This window comes from Triturus cristatus, chromosome 8 (assembly GCF_964204655.1).
Source record: "Triturus cristatus chromosome 8, aTriCri1.1, whole genome shotgun sequence".
Taxonomy (NCBI): Eukaryota; Metazoa; Chordata; class Amphibia; order Caudata; family Salamandridae; genus Triturus; species Triturus cristatus.
Genome location: NC_140591.1, coordinates 922692998 through 922718443, shown reverse-complemented (window position 1 = coordinate 922718443; position 25446 = coordinate 922692998). Strand labels below are relative to the sequence as shown.

General features: G+C 47.1%; 1 protein-coding gene across 2 annotated transcripts in view; it reads right to left on the bottom strand.

Annotated features, from left to right (window-relative positions):
- Nucleotides 1-25446, bottom strand: part of LOC146805265 (von Willebrand factor A domain-containing protein 5A-like) — a 671080-nt gene that overhangs the window by 342171 nt on the left and 303463 nt on the right. For both annotated transcript variants that reach the window (XM_085622439.1, XM_085622440.1), the window contains exons 6-7: nucleotides 6665-6779; nucleotides 5643-5812 (exon numbers count right to left, since the gene is read on the bottom strand). In XM_085622439.1, coding sequence (XP_085478565.1) covers nucleotides 5643-5812; nucleotides 6665-6779 — 285 coding nt within the window. The remainder of the gene's footprint in view (nucleotides 1-5642; nucleotides 5813-6664; nucleotides 6780-25446) is intronic.

The window sequence follows — 25446 nt, the reverse complement described above, 5'->3', positions numbered from 1 at the left end:
CTCTCCATCGCACCAAAAGTGATGCTGTGAGAGCAGAGTAAGCAGCGGAACATACACCACGAAAGAACTCACAGTTCCAATTTGACCACTTCCTGGATTCCCCGTTGTAGATATGAGAAAGGGACATTACCTCCCGTCTTTCCCTCTCCTTCCTTCTTAACAAGTGAGGCCCTCTGCCTGCCCCCAGACCTACCCCGAGCCTATAAAGACACAGCCCGCCCCCACCACCTTCTGTTCTTTTTTTGTCTCCCTAGTGTGAGACTTACCTTCGGTCTTTCCTCTCTGTGGCGGTACTGGGGAGTCTTCGGTTCCTGACTCTCTGCCTCTGCAACGCTGCAGGCGGCGCAGGATCCTCTGGAGTCTCCTTGTTTACGAGGGGCGGGGCACTTGCTGGTGCGGCTGGGGCTGTTGTTCCGGGACATGGTCGCAGTGCGGCCGGCTCACCTGGTGCAAGAGCGTCCTGGAGAACGGGTAGGATGGGTTGATTTCCGTTTATGTAGTTTAGGGCCTGATTACCTTATTTCTGGTTGAAGGTTTTATTTCTACCGTATCCTCATTGGTTTAGGGCGGGATTTCTCTGGGACTATATATGGGTTTTCTTGGTTGGGGAATGTTATTTTGCTGCTGCCATGGGTCGCAAGAAGTCATTTAAGAGGAGCAACGTGGTGTCCTCTTCCTTCTCGGATGAGTCTCCAGTTCCCCTGAGAGGCCTAGGGTGCAGGGCCGTGATGGGAGTGACGTTCCTCTCATGTCCAGGGAGGAAGTTCCGGGCATGATTGAGGCGGCTGTCCCCAAAGCCCTGCAGGCTCGTCCTTTGCCGGTTGGTCCATCCCGGCCTCGGACGGTTGATTTAGTTGCGGAGTTGTCACCTTCGGATGGTTAGGGGCCTTCAACCTCCTTTGGCAGAAAGTATGTCTCCAGGGATGAGATGTGGGACATTCTGGCTCATGTGCGGGACAATTTGGGGTTTCCTCCTTTTCAGCTAGTTGAAGACGGTGGGTCCCTTTTTCCGCAGTATTAGGAAGAGGTGTGGTGCCGCGGCCTGGGAGAATGACGCCGGAATCTGGGGATCACGGTTCGATCGCCAGCGGCAGATTAGCCCAACACCATGTGACTCTGGGCAATAGCTTGCTTAATCTTCCCGACGGCCCCCAGCGCCTAGAGACCCTTACGGCTGATTGTTCGCGCTTTACAAATGTGGATTATTAAACACTCCCAGCTGGGCATGCCTTTTCAGGGCCCGGTTCAGGAGATGGTGATGCAGGAATGGCGTGAGGTGGTCAAGGTTCAGGTCCCTCATTTCCTCCAGAAACTGTTTTTGTTGGAGGGGGATGACCCCTTGCCCCACCATGTGCGGATGGACTAGATTCTGGCTACTCTGATCGGTAAAACTGCTGTTCAGCTGGAGGATTGTACCCCGACCGATGCTACGGATAAGAAGGTGGACTCTGGCCTTAAAAAAGGCTTTTGCTGCTGAGAACTTGGCTCTGAAGACTAACCTTTTTTTTGCTTACTCTGCCCAGTCCTTGGTGCAGGATTTTGATAAGTTGGACATGGCTGTGCAGGATGGTTCAGAGTGTTCTGAGCTCCTGGTCGCCATGGAACAGCAGGCAAAGCTATTGTGCCAACATTTCTTCCGATATTATTAGGGCTTCAGCTATGTCCACTGGGGCCTTGGTGGCAGCCCGGCGTTCCTTGTGGCTGCAACAATGGAAGGCAGATCCTGGGAGAAGGCGGCTTTGCTGAAATTGCCCTTTGAGGGATAGACGTTTTTTGGGGCTCAGTTGCCGGCCATGATTACTATGGCTTTCAAGGAGCGGAAGCATGCCTTGCCTTATAAAAAGGGTGCTTCGTCTTCTGGTAATCCTTGGAATAGGTCCTCCAGGTCTTCCCCGAAGCATGAGTCCAGTCAGCCTTTCCGTAAGAGGCGCTTCCAGCCGCGTTTTTCTCCCAAGCATGCTGCCTCTACTCCTAAAGGTTCTGCCAAGAAGGGGCCCTGACAATCACAGTCAGGAGGGTTCCCTACCAGTCGGAGGTCGGTTCAGACATTTCCTTTCAGTTTGACATCCGGAAATTTCGGATCGCTGGGTCCTGGACACTCTGGAACATGGTTACAAGATCGATTTTTGCAGGTTCCTCCAGATACGGGTGTGTGGCTGACTCCTGTTCCGACCGCCGGTCTGCAATGTTTGGCACTATTGGAAGGAGTCAGGGATTTGCTTGCCAAGAAGACCATTTGCAGGGTGCTGGTGTCAGAAGTCTGCACAGGGGCCTACTCTATTTTGTTTTTGCTCCAGAAGGTCACGGACGGTTTTTGGCTTGTGCTGGATCTGCAGTGTGTCAACTCCTGGGTTTGAGCTGTTCACTTCCGCATGTTGACCATTCAAGCAAATATTCCGCTGGTCCGGCCGGGAGAGGGTTTTTTTTGCCTCCTTGGATCTCTAGGACGCTTATGTTCACGTCCCGGTCACCACCTCTTCCAGCGTTTCCTCAAATTTGTGATAGGGGACGCCCATTTTCTGTTTTGTGTTCTCCCCTTCGGCCTCAAGTCCTCTCCTGTTGCCCCTCATGGCTCTCCTTCATGCGGAAAGGGTGTTCATTCATCACTATTTGGACAATCTTTTGCATCATGCAGCAGAGGAATCTCGGTTTCTCGCTAAAGTCGAGAGGGTCTTGGAGGTTCTTCAGGGTCACTGGTTTTTGGTGAACTGGGGAAAATCTTCTTTGGCCCCCTCTTGGGACATGTTCTTCATCGGGGCTCGTTTTTGGACTCTGGAGGGGCTTGTGACTTTGTCCGACGGTTGGCTGGTCTCCTTAAAGACGCAGGTTCTGGACTTGATGTCCCTGGATGCTCCACCGGCGGTGGAGTGGTTGAGGGTTCAGGGACATTTGGCTTCTGTGGTGTTTCTGGTGCCCGGCTTCACCTTCGCCTGGCCATCTGCATTCTGGCAGTGTGGTGTCCAGGGGCCCAGAGTCTGTGGTCTCCTCTGCTGATGACGGACCAGATCCGGGAGCGTCTCTCCTGGTGGCTTTGCCGGAGTCATCTTCTGACCAGGGTCTTGTTGTCATCCCCGGCTCCGCTGATTGTAACTTCGGATGCCAGCCTGTCCAGTTGGGGTGCTGAGCTGGGGTCGGAACAGGTTCAGGGGTGCTGGTCTCAAGGGACTCTCGGATGTCATCAAACTAGAGGGAGTTACGGGCCAGTTGACTTGCTCTGCTGCATTTTTAGGACTCTCTCCGGGGTCAGATTGTGGCGGTTCAGACAGACAGTCTGGAGGCGAAGTCCTATGCCATCAGACAGGGGGGGACAAGGTCCACGTCCTTGAACTTGGTGGCTTGCAACATTTTTCTATGGGCTCAAGTCTGGGTTCTGGGACTGTCTGCTCTTTACATTTGGGGGGTGGAGAATGTTCGTGCCGATTGTTTGAGCAGGGACATTCCATCGTCCAAGGATTTCTCCCTACTTCCCAGCTTGTTCAGCCAGTTGGTGGTTCATTGGGACCTCCCAGTAGTGGACCTGTTTGCGGTCTTGGGGAATGACAAAGTGGAACTATTTTGTTATCTGGGTCGGTGTGCCAGGGCATTGGGCACCAATGGCTTGACTTGTCCTTGGCCTCTGGGTCTTCTTTATGCTTTCCCTCCATTTCAGCTGGTCTGGGCCTTTCTGGTACATGTGCGGAAGGAACGGGCACAGATGGTGTTGATTGCACCCCAGCGGCCTTGGTCTCCGGGTCTTCTTTATGCTTCCATCCATTTCAGCTGGCCCGGGCCTTTCTGGTATGTGTGCGGAAGGAACGGGCACAGATTGTGTTGATTGCACCCCAGTGGCCTTGTGCGAATTGGCTACCTCTCCTCTGCCTGTTGAGTTGCAACCTGGAATGGGTCCTTCCTGTGGTAGCCTCCATTGGTTTTTCCTGCTCTCCCCGTGCACCTTAAGGAAGTTACACTTGACGGCCTGGCAGGTGAACGGCGGGGCTTAGCGGGGTTGGGGGTCCCTGACCATTTGGCTGGGATGTTGCAGGCTTCTCGTAGGTCCTCTACGCTTCTCTCTTATGCTAGAGGGCTTTTTCGGCCTGGTGTACTGGTAAGGAGGTTGATCCTACTGTGGCTGACCTCTTTTTGGCTATGCAGTTCCTGCAGTATGGTGCCCATTTGGGTTTATCGGTGGCTTCACTGCGGGTGAAGTGGGTGGCCATTCAGACTTTTAGTGGCTCCTGGCAGAATTTGCAGGATAACGGGGGCCTGATGCCTCGGTTTTCAGGGTCTTTTGAACCTTTTTCCTCGGCCTGTTCATTCCATTCCATGTTGGAATTTACAGCTTGCCTTGGATGTCCTCTTGGGCCCTCCTTTTGAGGCCCTCGAGGGGCTCGAGTTGAAACTCTTGACTTTTAAGGCTTGTTTTCTGATTGCCATCACTTCGCTTAGACGGTTGGGTGAGTTGGGGGCTTTGTCCTGTAAGTATACCTTCTGCAAGGTGTTTTCGAATCAGGTGGTGCTGGTGCCGTCCTTTGTCCCTAAGATTAATTCGGCTTTTCATCTCAGTCAGGAGGTGATTTTGCCTGAGTTTTGTCCTGATCCTTCCTCGGCTGAAGACTGTCGTTTGCACTGTTTGGATGTGCGGTAGACTTTGTTGTGGTATTTGCATGAGGTGGAGTCCTTCCAGAAGGGGGATGCTTTGTTGGTGAACTTTGGTCCGGCTAAGACGGGTGAGAAGCCATCCACAGCTACTTTGAGTCGTTGGATTCGGCCCATGGTCCTTTTGGCTTCAGGGTGAAAGGTGTGGATCCTCCTGTGGGAATGCAGGGGCATTCTACACGCAGTATGGCGGCTACGGTGGCTGAATTGCAGGGTACTCCAGTAGTGGAGATCTGTAGGTCTGCGACCTGGTCTTCCCCTTTTGTCCACCACTATCGGATTTGCTGGTCTAGAACTTTTGGATAATGTCCTGGGCCCCAGTGTCTTGTCCTCTTTGAAGATGGATGGGATTTTTGTGTTGTGATTTGGGCACTTTACTAAATTTGTGCTCTTTTTCACTCAGTTGTCAGTCTCTGTTTTTGCTTGCTATGTCCTCACTTGTTAAGAAGGAAGGTGAGGGAGGGACGGTAGGTAATGCATCCATTACTTAAGGATAATGGCATTACTCCTAGTCCTACTCCCTCGCCTTCCTTCTAGGACCCTCCCACTTTCCCGGTACGGGCCAACTGAGTTGTAGGCTCTGTTTGTTTACGTACAGGAGGTGGTGGGGGCGGGCTGTGTTTCTATAGGCTGGGGGTGGGTCTGAGGGGAGGCGGAGGGCCTCACTTGTTAAGAAGGAAGGCGAGGGAGTAGGTCTAGGAGTAATGCCATTATTCTTAAGTAATGGACACATTACAGTGTGACTAATTAAAACAGACGAGCATCTCTACCAGGTTCCTCACAGATCAGTGGCGGGGACACAGATCACAAAAGACCAGCAAAACTCCTTCACAATTCTGTACATCAGACCCTCTTTTGACACATGGGGTGGATGCTTCCAGAGGTAAAATAATGAGGTAGCAAAAACATAATACCCCCCCAATGACATCAAGTTTGCCTCGAGAAAAGCACCGTACATCATTTAGGCTGTGAGACTCATTTGAAGAGCAGGTCATCAAGGATCTCACCTTTGCACTGTCAATACGTTGAGGAGAGTTCACTTCATTGCTCATACCACAGTCCATGCTTCCAGAACGATCGACGATGAAAATGAATTCACCACAACTCGACTGTTCCCCACTCTCTGGGATATTGGGGTAAAAATTCAGCATCACAGCAACTTCTGCCATCAAGGAACCTTTAAGAAAGAGAAAAAAAGACTGAGTCTAATAAAAAAAAAACAGCTTAAATGGTACACGCAGAATGAAGGCGATGTAGGCTACCTCCATATTTAGTCAACGTTCCTTAGACAGACGACTCACAGTAATCAGCAACTGAGATGGGGGAATGAGACTTAACTCTCTTTGTTTTGGTAAGGAATACCTGGCACCAGGAGTGGCTAGTTTTATGCTATGACAATGGAGAGAGGAATGAGGTACGAACAAAAATAAAGCTGAGGAAATGAAAGGAATTATAAGTGACAAATAAATCGAATGCTCGCCCAAAAATACAACCTTACCGAAACAGAAAAAAAGAAATGCCAGTCTGTTGGGATTGAAACTATTCTGTGCTAATATTTAAAGAATACAGAGTGGGGATATGGTGGAGATAAAAGTGTATTAAGTATTTTAACTTACATACATTGAAGTGTAAATAAAGAGCAAAGGACAGATTTGTGAAACTAAAAAAGACAGCATTCTCTCTTACCAGCAGGTTAGACAGAAGGAGAGAATGAGTGCACAGAGATGCACTTCGAAAGTGGGAGATAAAGTAGTTGGTGAAAGTACAAGACATGATAAGAAACACATTAGGGAAAAGGACACCATTTTAAAAGTAATCTAATTGTCACATATCTGGGAATGAAAACCAACAAAAAACAACAACAATTAGTGCTAGCTATGCCATTCTTTTGAGCCAATGTCTTTGTTCACTCCTCCCGGATTGTGCAGATGAATAAATGGGGCCGTGGAAATGAAAGGCAAAAGAAGAAGAGGTCGAGTCCCAAACGATAAAACAATGGGTAACACAGAATGGTGTTTAATAAGCTAACCTGGTGAGGCGTTTGGTAGGCCCGCCTCCACAGTGACACTGGGCTTGTTCACCTCATTATAATAAATCAGGAGCTCCACATCCCGATCAAACTGGTGTCCTTCGGTCAAAGATACCTGGAGAGGGAAAAAAAGCATGTGATGCAGAAAGTGAGATGGTCAATGAGCGAAGAGAAGGATGAAGTGTGGGAGGAATAAAATAAGTATAGAAACAGTCTGAGCAGACTTGGAATAGGACTCGCAGACAAAGGTGTATGGAAAAATAAGGGTGAGAAGAAAAACATGAGGGAAATAGGATGTGAAACCGAGATGGAGGAGAGACAGACACATATAGGAGGAAGACAAAAATAGAGAGGAGAGATAGCCGTTAAGTAGGGGTTGATACAAAGTTAAACTGAACTCAAAGTTGAACGTAAAACAGGCATATTAAATATTAAAGGGGTACAAAACATTATAAACGAGGGTGTAGAAAGAGAAGCATCACAGGGAAGAATCCCACAAAAAAGAAAGAATGCAGAGAAAAGTAAAGCGATCTCAAACATGGAGTGAGCTACAGAAAGTGAGGGCTAAATAAATTCAGCCTCCACAGAAATTTAACTAATCCAATTCAAACATTTTCACAGTGCTGACGGAACACTTCAAGTACTTATACTGTGTAACAGTGCAAGGACAGGCACTCCCCTATTATGTTTAATGGATTGAGATGTTGTCTTTAACTTATTGGACAGACTATGAAAATCACCATAAAACGCATATGGCAACACCACATTGCAGATGAGTTATCAGTGCTTCCTGCAAAATAGCACGGGCTTTTAGACGGTGCTAATGAAGAGTCTCTAGAGGCAGACATGGATGTGGGAGCTAAGCAATATAAAATAGCGCAGGTGGACCTTAGATGGGCTTCTCAAGTGCAGGCCTTGGGGTGATTGGTCCATCCCAAACTTCCAGGATATTCATATCAGAAAATGGACATATAATTAACTGAATGCCAGTAATTTATGCATTAAGTGCATATCCTAGAAAATGGCAAGGAGCAGTCCCGAAGGAATAATGGTAGGCAACCCTGATCCCTATAATTATCCTATAGTGGAGAACACTAAATGACCCACACGCAGTGGTAGATCTGGATGATTGCATATTAAAAATGCAAAGCATTGATATATAATGCCTCATTATGTTGGTGAAGAAAACAGTTTCTAGAGCATAGTAACAGTGGAATGCATCTAGGATGGTACAGATAGCCCTTCCTTAAAAATGCCACTCATGCAATCTTGGGTATGCTTTCGTGCCCTCAGAGAATGTGTTCAGGTCAAGAGCAAGTACGAGTTGTACACCACCCCCGTCGCTTTAAGGATTTGACAATTTTGGGAAACTTGCTCAAGAGCATGGTTCCCAAACAAAGGGTCTGATTAAACATCTAGGCTGATGGGATACTTCATCACAAAAGTGGCGTCCGCTGTATTACAAGTTCAATTATATCTTATGGAACCTGGAATACAAAGAAAGGAATATACATCATGTTTGTGACGGAGTATCCCATCCGCCAAGATCGGAATCAGGCCCAAAATTTGAAGAAAAGTCCAAGCTTGAAAGCATGGCATTAACTGCTGAAGACAAAGGGAATATGAACAAGCATCTGCAATTGAAATGCAATAGGTCTTCCATTAACGAGAGTTTAAGCTATTGGCAATTCAATAGCTTAAACTCTCTCAAATGCGAGACCTATTGCATTGCAAATATTTGTTTCTTTACTAGCACCCATGCAGCACTTTCACATTCAAGAAGGCCGCGCCCCTTTCTTTAGACAAGCCGAGTCTAAAGAAAGGGGTGTGTCCGACATTAAAGTGAAACCGCGGCATGGAGGCGTTGACAAAAAAAAACATTTGTCAAGTTGACAAACAGATGGGTTTTTGTTTGGAGTAAAAGCACCCATGCCGCGCTTTCACTATAATGTCGGCCACATACCTTTCTTGAGACACGATTTGTGTAAAGAAAGGGGCACGGCCTCCATGAATGTGAAAGCGTCGCATGGACACTACTTACCAAAATAAATAAAATCAGCGCGAACGCTAAAGGCGGACCACGTTGCTAAAATAAATAAAAAAACACGACCGCTATTGTTAAAGCGGAGCGTCATTAGTACAAATTAAAATAAAAGCGGGCTGCGTACTGCGAGGTAGTGGGTGGAATAGAGGAAGAGCATTAAATAAAATAGTGCTTGCCGACTTATAAAGCAGACCATGCAACAATACCAGTAAAAGGTCCAGTCGTTATGGGAGGTAAAAAATGCAGACAAGGTGGTACCAAGGAGGAACTAACAAGACTAATAATGACTCGGAAGCCAGCGTTTAGAAGGACAAGGACACAAGCCGATTAAAAATATGGGCAGAGAGTGGGCGGGGCTTGAAAGCCATACTCCACTACTGGATGCATCATAGCAGCGCATGCGCTGCCCAGGCTCGACCTAAAAAGGGAGACCTGTGTAAGAATAGCTACATACAATTCCCCCAAAATTGTGCACAGACAATAGAAACAAGCAATGGCAAAACCAATAGGTCAGGTCTATGGGAGAGCTTTTGGCTTTGTCAATTTATTTTAGCTATGTTGCACAGTAGCACATGGCTGAAAGTTAGAAACAAAAGTGCTATGATGCCCCAACGCTGACCACAAGAGGCCCTGTTCTGTTTTCTTGGTAAGGGAATATTCTCTGCCTTCACAAATAAAAGTTTAAGTATCTAACGTCCGAGCTGGATTTCACAATTTTGGCCCCGCATGAAGACACTGCCAAAAAGGCCATACAGAGCAGGAAGTGTAGTGGCGTTTGCATCTTTGAAGCATTGTGAAACCGGTTAGTACGACTTTTGGTTGCTTTTTTTCTGGCAGGAAAGAGGGGGCAAGCAACGAAGAGAGAAGAGCAAGCAACAAAGAGGGAAGGTGTAGAGGGTGGGAAGATGGGGCAAGCAAAAACAGGGGAGGGTCAAATTGGAAGATGTAGGAGGGTGGGGCCAGGGCAAGCAACAATGCGGGTGGGTGGAGGAAGGTAGTGGAGCCAGTAAAAGGAGAAAAAAAACTGCGAGCAGTGGAAGGTCACTGGGCATGGGCAGTACTTGGGCCATGCTCCTGGGTAGGGTTAAATATATGAAGAGGAAGTGAAGCCAGCATTTGCTAATCAAAGAGAAGCAAGGAAGTGAGAGTGACGAAGTGTTGAGTTCTATGCCCCCTAGGTAACCAAAATGTCTCGCAAGCAACAGCACATGCGCTGTTTGAGGCAAGACCTAAAGTATAAGGGGGCGAGAGAGGAGTAAAGTTTCATAGAGGCAAAGGTGTCTACCAAACATAGTAAAGGGCATAAAACAACCAACAGTGCCCCCGGTCGCTGTTACTGGACGGGGCGGACGCTTTCCTTTGACTACGTTCTTGGATACTGAATCGGGTATCCCACGATAAGACAAATTCGTTCTTATCATTGGAGGAATTTACGTTTATACCCACCATTCGACTATGGCTCGTCATTGATGGCTTAGGAACATCGTTTCTGAACACCCAAATTCTAATTAGTATTATTCATTTCCTTTCCTATACAGGACTGTGATCTTATACCAAGGATATACCGTATCCGACTGGATTGTGTTAGACTCTCTATTTGAGCCAATCAGAACCATATGTGCTTATATTTCAACCTACGACCTTAGCCCTGAAGAAGTCCAAAGTTGGACGAAACGCGTCGGCTGCTTTTGCTGTTGTCAAAAAATTCACATTTTAAATTGAACAATAAAGAAGAACCCTTTGGAATACGTACAACTTTGAAGACTTGGACTTATTTGTATTATATGAATTGAGTGGTGCATTTGGTGCTGTGTTTTGTCATATGTATATTCCAAGTATTGGAACGGCATTGTGCTGGCGGGTGCTAACCAATAGTGCACACTCCTGGTGAATAAATAATTTTTTCACCTTATTATTATATTGAGTCACTCTTAAATCCGGTGCTGTCTCAGTGGGATTCCGCTAGCCCTGTGGTTTTGACTAGTGCCCCAAAAATATTTGTGTCCTTTCTGAAGTTTAAACAGCCTTTACCGTGCAGTACTTTATCACGCATATAAGATTTATTTCTTAAATAAAAGTGGGTAGAGGAAAAGGAAGGTGAGGGTGACTTGAGGACTTAGGGGTAGGGTTAAGCAAAGGGAGGTGAGGGTGACTTGAGTGTTCTGAGTTGGGCAGAGGTAAAAGGAGGTGAGGGTGACTGGACTGTAAACTACGTTATGCTACAGCCAATCATTGTACAGTTTAGTATGGCATGGTATTGCCTGTCATTTTATAGAATAGAGGCGCTTAAATTCGAGAGGCTCCCTCGGTGGAGCGGGGGCAATCGCTGAACTTACCTGACGCTGTGCACGACTCCTGGCATTCCTTTCGGGACGGTAACGCTGTGGTCTCCCCCGCCGCCATCACTATCGCTGGCCGCTGTGGGGGGGGACTGCAGCCCCCAGAGTCCTTGGTGGCACTTCCTGGTCCCGCCTACCAGCGCGCCCGGAGGCGCTTAAATTCGAGAGGCTCCCTCGGTGGAGCGGGGGCAATCGCTGAACTTACCTGACGCTGTGCACGACTCCTGGCATTCCTTTCGGGACGGTAACGCTGTGGTCTCCCCCGCCGCCATCACTATCGCTGGCCGCTGTGGGGGGGACTACAGCCCCCAGAGTCCTTGGTGGCACTTCCTGGTCCCGCCTACCAGCGCGCCCGGAGGCGCTTAAATTCGAGAGGCTCCCTCGGTGGAGCGGGGGCAATCGCTGAACTTAACTGACGCTGTGCACGACTCCTGGCATTCCTTTTGGGACGGTAACGCTGTGGTCTCCCCCACCGCCATCACTGTCGCTGGCCGCTGTGGGGGAGGGGGGGACTACAGCCCCCAGAGTCCTTGGTGGCACTTCCTGGTCCCGCCTACCAGCGCGCCTGGAGGCGCTTAAATTCGAGAGGCTCCCTCGGTGGAGCGGGGGCAATCGCTGAACTTACCCGACGCTGTGCACGACTCCTGGCATTCCTTTCGGGACGGTAACGCTGTGGTCTCCTTCGCCGCCATCACTATCGCTATCGCTGGCCGCTGTGGGGGGGGGGGGACTACAGCCCCCAGAGTCCTTGGTGGCACTTCCTGGTCCCGCCTACCAGCGCGCCCGGAGGCGCTTAAATTCGAGAGGCTCCCTCGGCGTCGTGGGACGCGCGCGGGCGGCGCCGGGCTAAGCCCGGGCAAAGGGCGGGCCCTCTGTGGCCCTCAGAGGCCTGAGGAGACTGGACTGGGCCAGAGACTCTGCATGTGCAAGTATCATTGTTAACATCACTTTCAGTTTAAAGATCGTTGTGTACTTAGTTGTCGTACTGCGCGTTCAATTGGTAACTCCCCGCTTGTAATTAGTGACCAACTGTATCGTCACCTGATGGCAAAGGGTAATAACGCGAGTACACTGCAAGGGGCAGGCACCTTGGATAATTATCTAATCAAAAAGGTTAATCTGATCAACTCTGCTCGAAGAGCCTCCCTGGGAAAGGATGCTCACATCATCTTATCTGAGGAGTTGGCTTCCACCCCTGTAGATATACACACCTCAAGTGATCCTATTGTCAATGTAGGTAATTCTGTACTGACAATAGCACAAGTGCATGATAATATACATGTACCTCAACTAGCCAACCCCAAGGCGGACGCCGATTTGGACTTGCCATCTGTCAAGTCGGCACGTAAATTCAAAAAAGCTCTTCGGAGACATAGGGGGAATGTAATTCAAAACAAAGTATTAGCCACCAAACACAATAGAGTTTTGTCCACGGGGGGCATAGGATCTGAGATACCCTTATCGACCAATCCTATTACTCCCTCTGGAGATCATCTAGACCTACCTAACTCTGGGGTTGTAGAGGAGGTGGAGGATGCAGGGGGACTTTTGGGCAGCCCTCGCTTGGATCATCCCTTCAGTTCGCCTGACATAGATGGTGAGTTGTTGCCAAGTTTTTCTATTAGCAGCGATGGAGGGGGCTCATCGTATTGTCCGGGTTTTTCCCCTGCGTCTTTTTCTTCCCCTTCCCTAAAGAACACATCCTTACACAAACTTGATTGTAAGCAAAGAGGGGGAGGATCATTGTTAAAGCCACAAAGAGAAAATCCTACGAGGACCTCATATTCAACCTTGAGGACCGCAAGAGATCTTACAAACCCTGTGAGGTCACTCGTAATGCCATCAATGAGGGGGACCTTCTAGGAAAAATTGAGTTTTTGATTAAACTTTCTATGAAACCCCTCTTTGACAAAATTACGAGAATACATACGCATTTGGATTTGATCGAGAAGAAAGTAGACAAAAATTCATCCTCACTTTCCGGTCTGGCACGTAATTTAGGTAATATGAACCTTAGCAAAGCCCCTGTAAAAGTGCGGACAGTGTCATCATCTATTTCATCATGCCCTGCGGCTACCCTTAAACCTACTCAGAGTAGACAAATCTTATCTTGTCCTTCTCAACTTGAGGCGCCAACCGCCCCCTTGCCAACTACAAAGATTGTCAAGAGGACGGAATCTTTTAGTAAAATAGGAGATTCAAAAATAGTTAACTCGACCCAGGAAGAGAAAATTGAACTCTCTCAACACAAGGCAATCAAAGCCAATAAGGATAGGGAGGTAGGAAATACTAGTAATAAAACCAGGTATCCCCATAGCATTGTAGATTTACCCCCGGAAGCTGCCCCATACGTGATTGTTATGGTGGGTGTCCCGGAGCTTCCTCTTGAAAATAAGGAAGATCATCAAGCTCTAAGGAACAAAGTTATTTTTTGGCTGAGTAATAATAGACCTCTGCCCGCCCACATTAACGGGGAAATCTTACATGTTAGGCGCTGCAACTGGGTGGGGGCTCGCCCCAAAGATAAATTAGGTGACGTGATCATTATAAATTTCAAAGATCACAGAGCCGTTAGGCATATTGGGGACTGGTTTGTTTCAAGTAGTAGTGATTCCATCTCCACCTATTATCTAAATTATTTCTATCCTTACCCTTTGGCCCAAAGTTGTAAGAACTATGAGACAAGAAGGTACCCGATGAGTAGGCCTGTTTATACGTGTTACGACCCTAGCTGGACCCCATCGTGGCAATCAGTTAATCTACCCAATTCCTATCCTAGGCACCATTTTCCCTTTATCAGAGGTTCGAATTACAGTGATAACTCCCTACGGGCCACTAGAGGCACGGCTCCGACTTTCCACAATATACCAACTTATAATCGTTTTGAGGCCTTTATGGACCTTGATTGTGTGTATGGACACGAGAAGGCCTCCTGTGACAGATCATCGTTAGCCTTAGGGGGGCATGCTAATATTCTTAGTGACAACATTAACGTGCATAGGTCCTTGATTTCTATTGAGGGCTGCTCACAAACTCAAATAGTTCTCAATGTGTCTAAAATCGATATTGGGAAAAACTGCAGCGAGGCAGGAAGTAAATCTGATGCCAAGGTTGAGGGTAAAAATGAAGGCTTCCGCCTGTTTAAGGCAAACCTTGAGGTCTGGGGTCCATTGCTGGTGCAGCTCTTTAATGCTGCACTAGCAGGGGGCCTAAATCCGTCTTGGCTCACCTCGATCATTGTACCCATTTTCAAGAAGGGAGATAGACACAGCTGTGCTTGTTACAGACCTATCTTCCTCCTGGACTCATCCATAAAAATCCTGGGGAAAATCGTCCTGGCAAGATTACAAAGCTGGACTGAGGAAAATGATTTAATGAGTGATTTGCAGTATGGATTCCAAAAGGGCATCGGCACAATCGAACAATGCCTAAATTTAATGATCCTCCAATCTAAATATACAAGGATTAAAGGCGAACGTTTGTACTTTACGTTCGTGGACCTTTCTTCGGCTTTCGATTGTGTATCTCATGCCAAATTATGGGCAATTTTGAAAGAAATGGGTGTGGAAGATCCCATCATCTGCTTTCTTAAAGACTTATATTCTGGGGCCACGGCTTCGGTCCGTTATGGTAACGGGGGTCAGTGCACCAGAAGATTTGTGGTGGGTCGGGGTGTCCGCCAGGGCTGCGTCCTGGCCCCCTTCCTATTTTTGCTTTACATAAATGGTCTGGGGCGCCACTTATTGCAGGAGTGTGAGGACTTGCCCAAGGTTGGGAGGAGGTCTGTTCCTGCGCTCCTGTATGCGGACGATGCGGTCCTGATGGCCCGCACCCCTATGGCACTGCAAAATCTGGTTAACTCTTTTGAGACCTTTATGTCTAGTCTTGATCTGAAAGTTAACTGTAACAAAACCTTCTCCATGTACTGTGGAAATGGTCCTCGAAAGCAGAAAAAGAGAATGTTTTTGAACAATGTTCCCTTGGAAGTTGTCCCTACTTTTTCATATCTTGGACCATGACACTGGGGTATGGTCTAGTGCGGTCAAGGCCAGAACCTTGTTGTTCCAAAAAACTATAATGGCCTTGAAAAATTTTATTAAAAAACTGGGTAAGAAACCAACAAAGGATATTTTAACAATATATAAAGCTACTTGTATTTCGGTAGCCATGTATGGGTCGGCCCTTTGGGGGTATTCCAACATCGACTTAATCCAAAAAGTTGAGAATAGGTTTTTGAGGTATATTCTGACTGTCCCCCAAAGTGTTGCGACATACATATGCCACATTGAATTGGGTTTATCGTATATTTCTGATATTATTAGAATTCAACCCATACTTTTGTGGCACAGGGTATGGACTATAAGGGAGTGCGTCATGAACCGGGCCATCCTACGGGATGTTTTAACCCTGGATAATGTTGGCAGATCTGACTGGTTAAATTATGTTAAAAACTTTATCGTTAATATTGGATGCCAGCATTTTTATGAAGACCCACTCTCAATGGTCAATATACCTAGAAACCTACTGTCTAAGTTATGTATGGAATACCTCGAGGACAAAAGAAGACAAGAGGAAGAGAAGAAAAATTCAGTAACGCTGCACCTCTGTGTGTCAACCCATTTTAAAGTACAGCCTTATTTAACCTTGCCGTTGTCTAATCATGATCAATTTCTTTTGACTCGCTTTAGGTTGAATATTCTGTTTAGACTCCTGACTTTCCCAGTAACGAATTTATGGTCGCGTAATCTCCCCATGTGTCCGTGTGATGAATCCTCACTCCAATCTGATATCCATATTTTATTCTTCTGTAAATTTTATTCCTTACCTCGTAGGCAGTTGATTATACCATTTCTTAAAGAAATGAATTTAAATCAATGTCGTCCAGCTTTTTTAGAATTCCAACGAATGGAAACTGTCCTATCTGTCACCGTACTTTTAAGCTTTTTTAAAATTGTTTTTAAACTTCGGAAAACGATTGGGCTGGGATGAATTATAATATGTACCGTCGTTTTTCTATTTTTAACATTATCCTTGTATAAATCTGTATTCTGATGTTGTAGCTTTCATGGTTTTTGTTCTTTAAACCGAATAAAGTATTTTTGAACTTGAATGGTATGGTGTGGGCTGTTATAGTATGGCCTGTTATTGTATACTATGGTATGATAAAGTATGATTTGGTATGTACTTTCATTGTATTATATAGTACATTATGGCCTGTTGTACAGTCTGTTATAGTATGGCTTGTCATTTTTAACAAGGTGTCTTATGGTCCGTTATTGTATAGTATGGTATAGTAATGTCATAGCCTGTCATTGTATGGTATATTCTGATGTGAGTATGGTATGGCGTGTTATTGAGACGTACAACCTATGAACTGCTAACAGAATGCATACACATGCATTTAGGCAAACGTGATATCTCCAGTTGATACAATTTAAAAACATATTACTTGGGAAATGTTAGCTTTCCCAATTTGGGCAGGACGGCAGCATTACACAGAATGTGACTAAAACAAGGACGAGCTATAGAGAAATGCACCTGGAATGCTATGACATGTAAATTGTGCTGTTATGACGCTCAGAAAAAGGAAACATCCTTTACAACGCAGTCTTTCACACACACACACTCCATCTCTCGCTCTCTCTCTCACACTTTTAGGGGTGGGTAAGGGTATTGGGTGCTAAGGGTGTTTTTAGGGTTTAAGGGTGGATAAGGGTATTGATTGATAAATACATTTTAGGTTTTAGGGGTGAGTAGGGGTATCTATGGTAAAGGTATGCGTTGCAATGACATACAACCACCAGAAAAGACTGGCCAGAGAAAAGCAGCTTACTGGAAAGTGACATTTTGGAAAATCTAGAAAGCAAAAAACGAGCGAGTGGAGCAGCACGCCCACGGCGAAAAAGCAAAAACAAAGAGACATAAAAGCATCTACAGCAAGATAAAGCAACATAGGTGAGTGCAAAAAATACATGCAAACAATACATATTCAAACACACAAAAAATACAAATCCAAGCTCAAGCAGTGCAGAAGAACAATCAGTACTTTCTCCATGCTCCAGGGATGAAAACAAAAACAGAGACTAAATAAAGTTGAGATGCATAGACACAAACTCAGCAATGAAATGGAAGAAAATAAGAGCAGCAATAAAGTGCACCAATGGTAAGCAATGAGCGGGCTAAAAGCCCCTGTTTTTTTCTTCTTTTAAAGCAATAGATCGTCAAAGCAACAGGGCATTCACGCTGTCTCATGCACGATCTAAAAACTGCAGTTGAAGACTGGAAGCGGAAAACTTTAGTCGATACAGTCTAATAAACGTTCAAGAAAAGTTTCATGATACATGTGAGGGAACAGGTGTATCAGCCTGTCAGACATTTTTAATGATCACATTAGTAGTGGTGAAAGACTCACCAAGCTGGTTTCAATAGAATCCCAAGACCACTAGATGGGTCTCAGAAGTCTGACAACATACATTTGCACTGTGCTATTGTTAAGGACTTCCTGGCAGCATCCAAGAATACTGCATAAAAACCAAAACAGGAAAATGATCATTCTCCCGGATGCAAAAGCTCAAATTATGTTATGGTAGGGAGGTTGAAGCATATTTCATACATCTGTAGACAGGAAGGGGCATCCCCCAGGGTGAGCACATGCGATTCTTTCAAAAAGTGACTATGAAGGTTCTGAGAGCCAAACCTGGCAGGACCAAGTTGGCATCACCAGGATCACAGAGCTCCCTGGAATGTGCCTCACCTTTTCTTGGACCTGTGGCATCTGAGGAGAACAAATGCAGGACATTTGTAGGTTGCAGAAGGAAAGGCACAATTGCAGAAATGATTAAGAAGATTGTGTTCAGCTCATCAGCAATGACGTACTGTACACCATCCCCACTGCTTTCTGCCTGGGATTGTGCGGTGAAGAAAAACAACACTGTAGAATATAATGGAGGTCTCTAATAAATATAATCCAACTACTTGAAATGTACGGAGACTTGGCACAGCCAGAAAGAGGTACAGGGTCTTGTTGTTCCTCAAACAACATAATACTAGTATACCTTGTCTACAGTAGATATATTTGACAGATGTTGAAGCAGTAAATCTAGTGAAGAAATTTCTAGGGACAGAAATATCATGCCACTTATTCATCCTTCTCTATGGGAGTTTCGATCTGGGTAGCCCTGGGGGTTCTATTTGTGCTGAAATATATGGAAGCGGACGTGGAGGGCAGATAAATACTGATACATATATAGGATGTGGCTTTCTATGCTACATTGAGAGATGTAATGCCCCCCACAGTGGGAATAGATACTTTTTGGGTGGGGGACTTCGATTGTGTGATGGACGGGAGACTGGATCGCCGCCCACCCCAACAGCTCACTAAACCGAGAGTGACAGCAAGCTTGACAGAAGTGATGTCACAAATGGGGCTTAGAGATATTTGGCGGGACACACCCCGGGATGCAGGAGTACACCTGCTACTCGGCCACATATGGAACCTATAGCAAACTTAACAGGGTCTTGGCACCTCATCAGACGGCTTTAAGAGTGTAAGACGTCAGGTACCAGCCAATATACTTGTCTGACCACGGGCCAGTGACATGAGGTTTTCAGTGGGGGGAAGGGGACTAGAACCCTCTACTCATGGAGGTCCCCCTCGGCAATATTGCAGGACCAAGTGGGGAAAGATGATATTGCCAAAGCTCTGGGAGACTACCCTGAACTAAACTGGACTATGGCAGGAAGCCGTGCGATAGAATGGGAAGCGCTTAAGACTGTCCTGAGGGCCAAATGCATGAGCCTAACATTCGGAGTGTGGTGCATTCTGCAGGAGACACTCATTGAGAAGGAGCATGACTTAGAATCCTGGCAGGAGGAGATTGGGGAATAGGGGCAGCAGAACACTGAAACAGAATTATTAAGACAAGTTACGGAAGCACAAAACGGATTGGAAAAATACACAATAACATCATACTGTCAGCTACTACATCGACAGGGGGACAAATTGGGACAACTCCTAGGCTGGATTCTCAAGCGAGAGACGCCCCATAGGGAGGTGCTCCAGCTCATGAATCCCAGAGGGGGGTGGGGGTGGGGGGGGAGGCATGCACCCAGCATGCTATAGTGGAGGTATTCAAAGCACATCTCGAACAGGCATACGCAAACCAGAGAGACCATACCCCAGAGCAATTCGCTGAGTACTTAGGAAATCTCTTGGTCCCACAATTGGGGGAGGAGGAGAGGCGATCCCTTGACAAACCTCTACTAGTGGACGAAATACAGTTGGCCATTAATTTGCTCCTATCTGGGAAGGCGCCGGGTAGTGACTGGTTCAATGCAGAATTTTATCAGACATTCTTGGCGGTTATGGCTTCTCGCCTCCACGAGGTTTATACAGAGGCCCTGGAAAAAAGGCCCTCCCCCCCACATTTTGAGAGGGCATTACAGCAATAATTCCAAACAAATGTGCAGAACCTTTGGACCTGGCCTCCTATCGCCCAATCACAATGATAAACCTAGACATGAAAATTTGGTGTAGGACGTTGGCCCAGAGGCTGGGGCTGGAGATGGGCAGACTAGTCAACCCAGACCAATGCGGGTTCATACCTGGTTGAAATACCACGAACATTAGGAGGCTCATGCATGTCATTTATGAAGTGGAGGACAGTGATCAGGATCTCGCCTAGGTATCCATTAATATAGCTAAGGCATTCAACTCAGTAAACACCGTCCCCTCTGTCATGTTCAGGCTGGGGAGATTAACCTCTGCACCCTTTGCGGTCCATAGGGGTACCAGGCAGGGGTGCCAACTGTCGGCCCTGCTGTTTGCGCTGGCACCACTGGCTATCAGAATTAGGAGGGAAATGGGTCGCTACGGGATACAGATTGGGGGAAGAGAGCATCTCCCTATACGTTGACGACACATTGTTTTATCTGACGGCGTCGGCAGTTTAGCTGCCATGCTTGTTCAAGAGCTTTAATCCCTTGGGCGCCATTTCCGGGCTGCGTATAAATATGACCAAATCCTTGATTTTTCCGTGCGGCGCCCTGCACCATTGGGCCCCCTCCGTGCTTCCCCCGATGCCCTTACGTTGGGAGATGGACCAGTTCTGATATCTGGGCATCATAGTCGCGCATACCGCCTAGAAACGGAAGAAATGTAAAATAGACCGAGTGATAGAGGGATTGACCCGGTCGGTCACCTTCTGGAATGCACTCCCCTTGTCCCTCATGGGGCGGGTAGTGGTAACCAAAATGGTGTTCCTGCCCCGATGCCATTATGCCCTTCAGCACTCACTGGACAGGCTCCCATGGTCAGTGTTTAAACAACTTCACTCCCTGCTATTAAAACTGCTATGGGCAGAGGGCAGGAATAAGGTGAGCAGAGAGCTACTGCAGCTGCCACAGGAGGAGGGAGGGTTGGCGCTTCCTAATATGGAACTCTATTACATAGCGTCCCAGCTCAAACATGCAGCACACTGGCTGACTGACGAGAACAATCGGGAGAAACAACTCCTGACAGTTGATGCGAGGAAAAAAACCTTGCCCCAGCTATTGTATGGAGGGGGAGGGGGGAGGGGTCAAGGATTAGGCCCTTATTTGATTAAACACAGCGGCACTCTGGGAGAGAGCGGTGAGGATGGTTCTGAGACGCGCCCCCTTCGCCAGAGAGTTTATGTTCTGGGACCTCCCAGTGTTCCTCCACCTGTCTTCGGAGGTGGATGTTACTGGCTGGAAAGAAGGGGGATGCTTGACGATAGCAGACCTTTTCCCTAATGACACACTGATTTCTTTCGAGGCAGCACAAGTAAGTTTTGGGGTAGGACGGGGTCAATTCCTTCTCTACGCAAGCATTAATATAGTCCGGGACATTTGACCTATGTGCCCGGCAGCCCTAGAATCCTCTGGCCTGTTCAGGACGCTACAAGAGTTTGGAGGGAGAAGACACTTGATAACCCACTTGTACAACGCTATGATTATGGACACGCCTAGACAAATACCAAGGAATATTTAACGAACAATGGTTCAAGTGTGGCCTAAAATGTCCAAAAGCAAGAGGGGTGACCCAGAGAGGGGCACGGGTTTTTTATAAATGAAATCAATTTAGTAGAGAGCGAGAGACAAAGCCTGTAAAGGGTCATGTAGGTCAAAAGATGACAGATATTTAATTGAACAAATTAAATTTTAGAGTGCTCACATAATAAGAAAGCGTAGTGTGAAATAGTGATAGTGGATTTTTTAAAAAGGCATCGCATTGACAACAATATAGTAGAACTCCATAAATGATTTATAAAAGTTATGAGGAATTCATGTTGTGGGGTGGTAGACGGCGTTTCAAACCCAATTATTGGGGTTCATCTTCAGGACAATGGTGAGCAAGCTTAATTTCAGCTTGCTCACCATTGTCCTTTAGATGAACCCCAATAATTGGGTTCGAAACGACGTTTAAATCATTTATGGAGTTCTACTATAATGTTGTCAATGCGATGCCTTTTTAAAAAACGGTGTTTCGAACCCAATTATTGGGGTTCATCTTCAGGACAATTATTTCATTTATAAGAAACAGTGCCCCTCTCTGGTCACCCCTCTTGCTTTTGGACGTTTTATGCCTCACAAGAACCACTGTTCTTTAAATATTCCTCATCACTCCAGGTTCACATATCGGGGTACCCTTGTCTCCCAAAACCTAGACAAATACCAAGAGCGAGAATAGCCTAGGAAGAGAATCTGGGTGCACCAATGACAGATACAGTGTGGAAGGAGGCCTGCAGACTAGTAAAAAGGGGCTCATATAACACGTGGTTTAAAGTAGGCCACTTTAATTTTTTGCACCGCACATATGTCTGCCTGGGTGCTGCGGCACCATATAGACGCCACAAAACAGAATCGATGTCCCCGATGGCAATGTCCTGCAGTTCACATTTACCGGGTCCAGGTGCTTGAGACACTACAGAGGGAGGGAGGTGTGATGCTGGGGCTAGAACCCATTACCTGTATATTGGGGATACTTAAACAACGCAAGGGAGGGAAAATGCAATGGAGATTTGTACAATTGGCACTATTACTGGCGAAAAGATGAGTGGCTATGGCGTGGATGGGCACTGGGGGACCCAATCTGCAAAGATGGGGTAGAGATGTGAAAGAATGGGCAGTGGCAGAGGAGGTGAGGCTACACGGGTGTAGTATAGATGAGCATGCCGAAAAAGATTTGATCACATGAAGAGAGACCATTGAGGAGTTTGAAGCAGCAGTGTGGGGGCAGGATTCGGTGGACTCAGGCTCAGACTAGGAGGAATGTGCCTTGTCTAAGGTGAGGCTACACGGGTGTAGTATAGATGAGCATGCCGAAAAAGATTTGATCACATGAAGAGAGACCATTGAGGAGTTTGAAGCAGCAGTGGGGGGGGGCAGGATTCGGTGGACTCAGGCTCCGACTAGAAGGAATGTGCCTTGTCTGAGAGAGGTCCTGGGACTAAAAATGTAGGCGCCTGCTATACTAACTGCATGCAACATACAACCTGTATTACTGGAGGCCTTTAGAAGATGGTAATATCTCGCTAAAAACTGCACTGGGAGGGGGTGGAATGGCTATAAAGTTTTTTTCACATTTGTAAATGTTGTTCAGTATAACATTTTCCATGTATTCAACAACTGTGAAATTGAAAAATAAACACATTCTTTAAAAAAAATAGCAACTTATAACACAAAACAAATTGTGCATAGGCAACAGCAAAAAGTACATCTGAAGAGAGGAAGCAGAGAACTTTAGTCGATACAATCTCAAAATGTCCAGAAACGTTTGCTGATACACGTGAGCATTTCATCAATGAGAAGGGGACTGACATATTACAAATCTATGCAACCAGTTTGCTTCATCTACCAATGCAGCAGCTCAGTAGCAGGAGGTGAGCTGTAGTGGGCCCAGAGTTGCCACCTACCCCCCTTTGAGCAGTGCAGTTGGCATAGCGCTGAGGGATAACAGTGGAGTGAGCCTGCGGGCCTAGACTGTAGCATGTGGAGGGCCTGGTGGTACACAATAACGTCCAGTGGGGCAGCTGACTGAACAGTTGATCACAGGAGAACTTCCAGAGTGAGTCCCCTGCATAGGGAAGAACCGCGAGGCACACAGTGGAGACAGAGGACCGGGGCCCTCGCCCTCCGGTGATGTGAAGTATGCTTTACTGAAGCTCGAATGTCTTTGTCTCTCCGCAGTGAGCTTGGCGGGGCCGGCTAGATGGCATCAGAATGTGAAAAGAAAAGAGGCACCCTAAAAGATAGGTTTACGAAACCTGCAGGACTCCAGGAAGGGGAGACTCGGAGGGTAGCTGGCAGAGCAGCCTCGCCGTCTGGTGAGGAGCTGGAGGCCCCGGTCAAACGCTCTTACATGGAGACTCTGTTCTTGTCTCAGAGAGGATCTGCAGGTTGTCAAGAGAGACCTAACAAGTGAACTGCAGGTGATAAGGAAGGAGGTGACAGATATTGGTGATCAAGTGTATGTCCTTGAGGGCCATGAGACCTCTCATGATGAGGAAATAGAGCAACTATAGCAGGAGATTATACGTCTCACGGATCAGCAATTAGACCTGCAGTCAAGCGGAGGACCTTGAAAACCGCTCCAGGTGGAATAACATCAGCATACAGGGGGCCCCACGGGAAGCAGAGGAAGGGGGTGTTGAAGCCTATGTGGCAGCGCTGTTCACCCAGATATTAGGGGACATGCCGGCAACTGAGATCCACTTGGACATAACCCATAGGGTGGGCCATGGGGGTGCTGGATCATCGCAGACTGGACATTCTGACCTCCGTCCATAGCTTCCTTTGAAAGAGCAGATCCTATGGGTGGCCCGATCGTCACTGCCTATTGTATTCCGGGGGCACACCCTGCAGGTATTTACGGACCTTGTGGCCTCCACGCTTTAAAAGAGGAGAGAATTTCACCCTGTTACAGCCTTTTTGCGAGACAAGAAGATCCCCTACTCATGGGGCCACCCCTTCAGAATAATATTCTGCTGGCAGGACCAACTCTATTTCTTTCGCTCCTTGGTGGAGGAGTGTGAACTGCTGCAGATCGATTCTCAGGAGCTGGAGCAAAAAGGAACGAGAGGAGGGCTCACAGGGAAGATGGGCATCAGAGGTGGAAGCAGGTTCCTGTTGGACGGGGAGATCAAGGCCAGACTCGGCAGTCATTGTGTTAGAGAAGAGGGCTCTACCTGACAAGCTCTCAGAGGACTCTGTAGCTAAGGACCCCACGTGAGGACAGGCTGATTGATTTTTGGGGTTGCCGGGTGGTGGAAGATGGGGAAGCCGAGTAAGAGTGGAGGGTGATGGCCACAGACCATCCTTGCATTTTTTCCAGTGGACTGGGACTAGATCGCTCTACCCGTTCCTCGATCCAGGGATAATGGTTGTTTACGGTTTTTGTTCTGGGGTTTGTTTCCGGATGCTCATCACAAAGTGCATAGTACGTAACTTTCTAGGTATGGGTCAAAGAGGATATCACTGGACTGGACAGGGAGAGGAGGGTCGAAGGGGTTGGGGCCTGGTGGCCCGAGCTAGCGCTATTTCCTATGGCATCTACAAAGAGAGGCCTGAGGGTTTTGACCCTCAAAGTCAAAGAGCTTAACAATCCAGTTAAGAGAAGGACAATACTTTCTTATTTGGAAAACTCTCAAGCCAACATTAGCTTATTACAGGAAACACATCATCAGGCTAGTGATTGGCATAGACTTAAATCTAGAGCATTTCCCCAGCAGTTTCTCTTCTCTACCCTGTAAGGTGGCTGGGGTGGCATTGCTTTTCTCACACTCTTTCTGAGGGAATGTGGGTATAAAAACAGCTGAAATTAAAGGCCGCCTGCTAGGGTATCTAATTCATTTTGGACCACACTCCCTGATCATAAGCTCCCTGTATGCTCCCAACGAGGGTCAGGAACAGTTTCTGCAGGGGCAGTAGCAGACATTATGTCTTTGGGGGAGAACTCAATTTAGTATTCCACAATGGGTTAGATCGCTCATCACAGAGACAGGGAGCGGTGGGAGCTTTCACCACAGGAGGGACCCTCTGGTTGCAGGAGATGGGTCTACAGGACCTTTGGAGAGAAAGTCACCCTACTACACAGGAATATACCTTCTACTCTCACACACATAAATCCTATGCCAGACTCGATCATTTTCTAGGCTCCCGCGTGGTACAAGCAGTGACCACATCAGTGGAGTTGGAGCCCTGTGCGCGGTCCGACCAATTGGTAATCTTGTTGGACCTTTCTCTCCCACAGGGTGTGACTTTCGCCAGCAATTGGAGACTACATGAGACTCTTCTCCGTATGCTGAAAATGGTTTGTCAGATAGAAAAAGCGATAGAGAACTATTTTAAGGTCAATTATACTCCAGATATGCCAATCT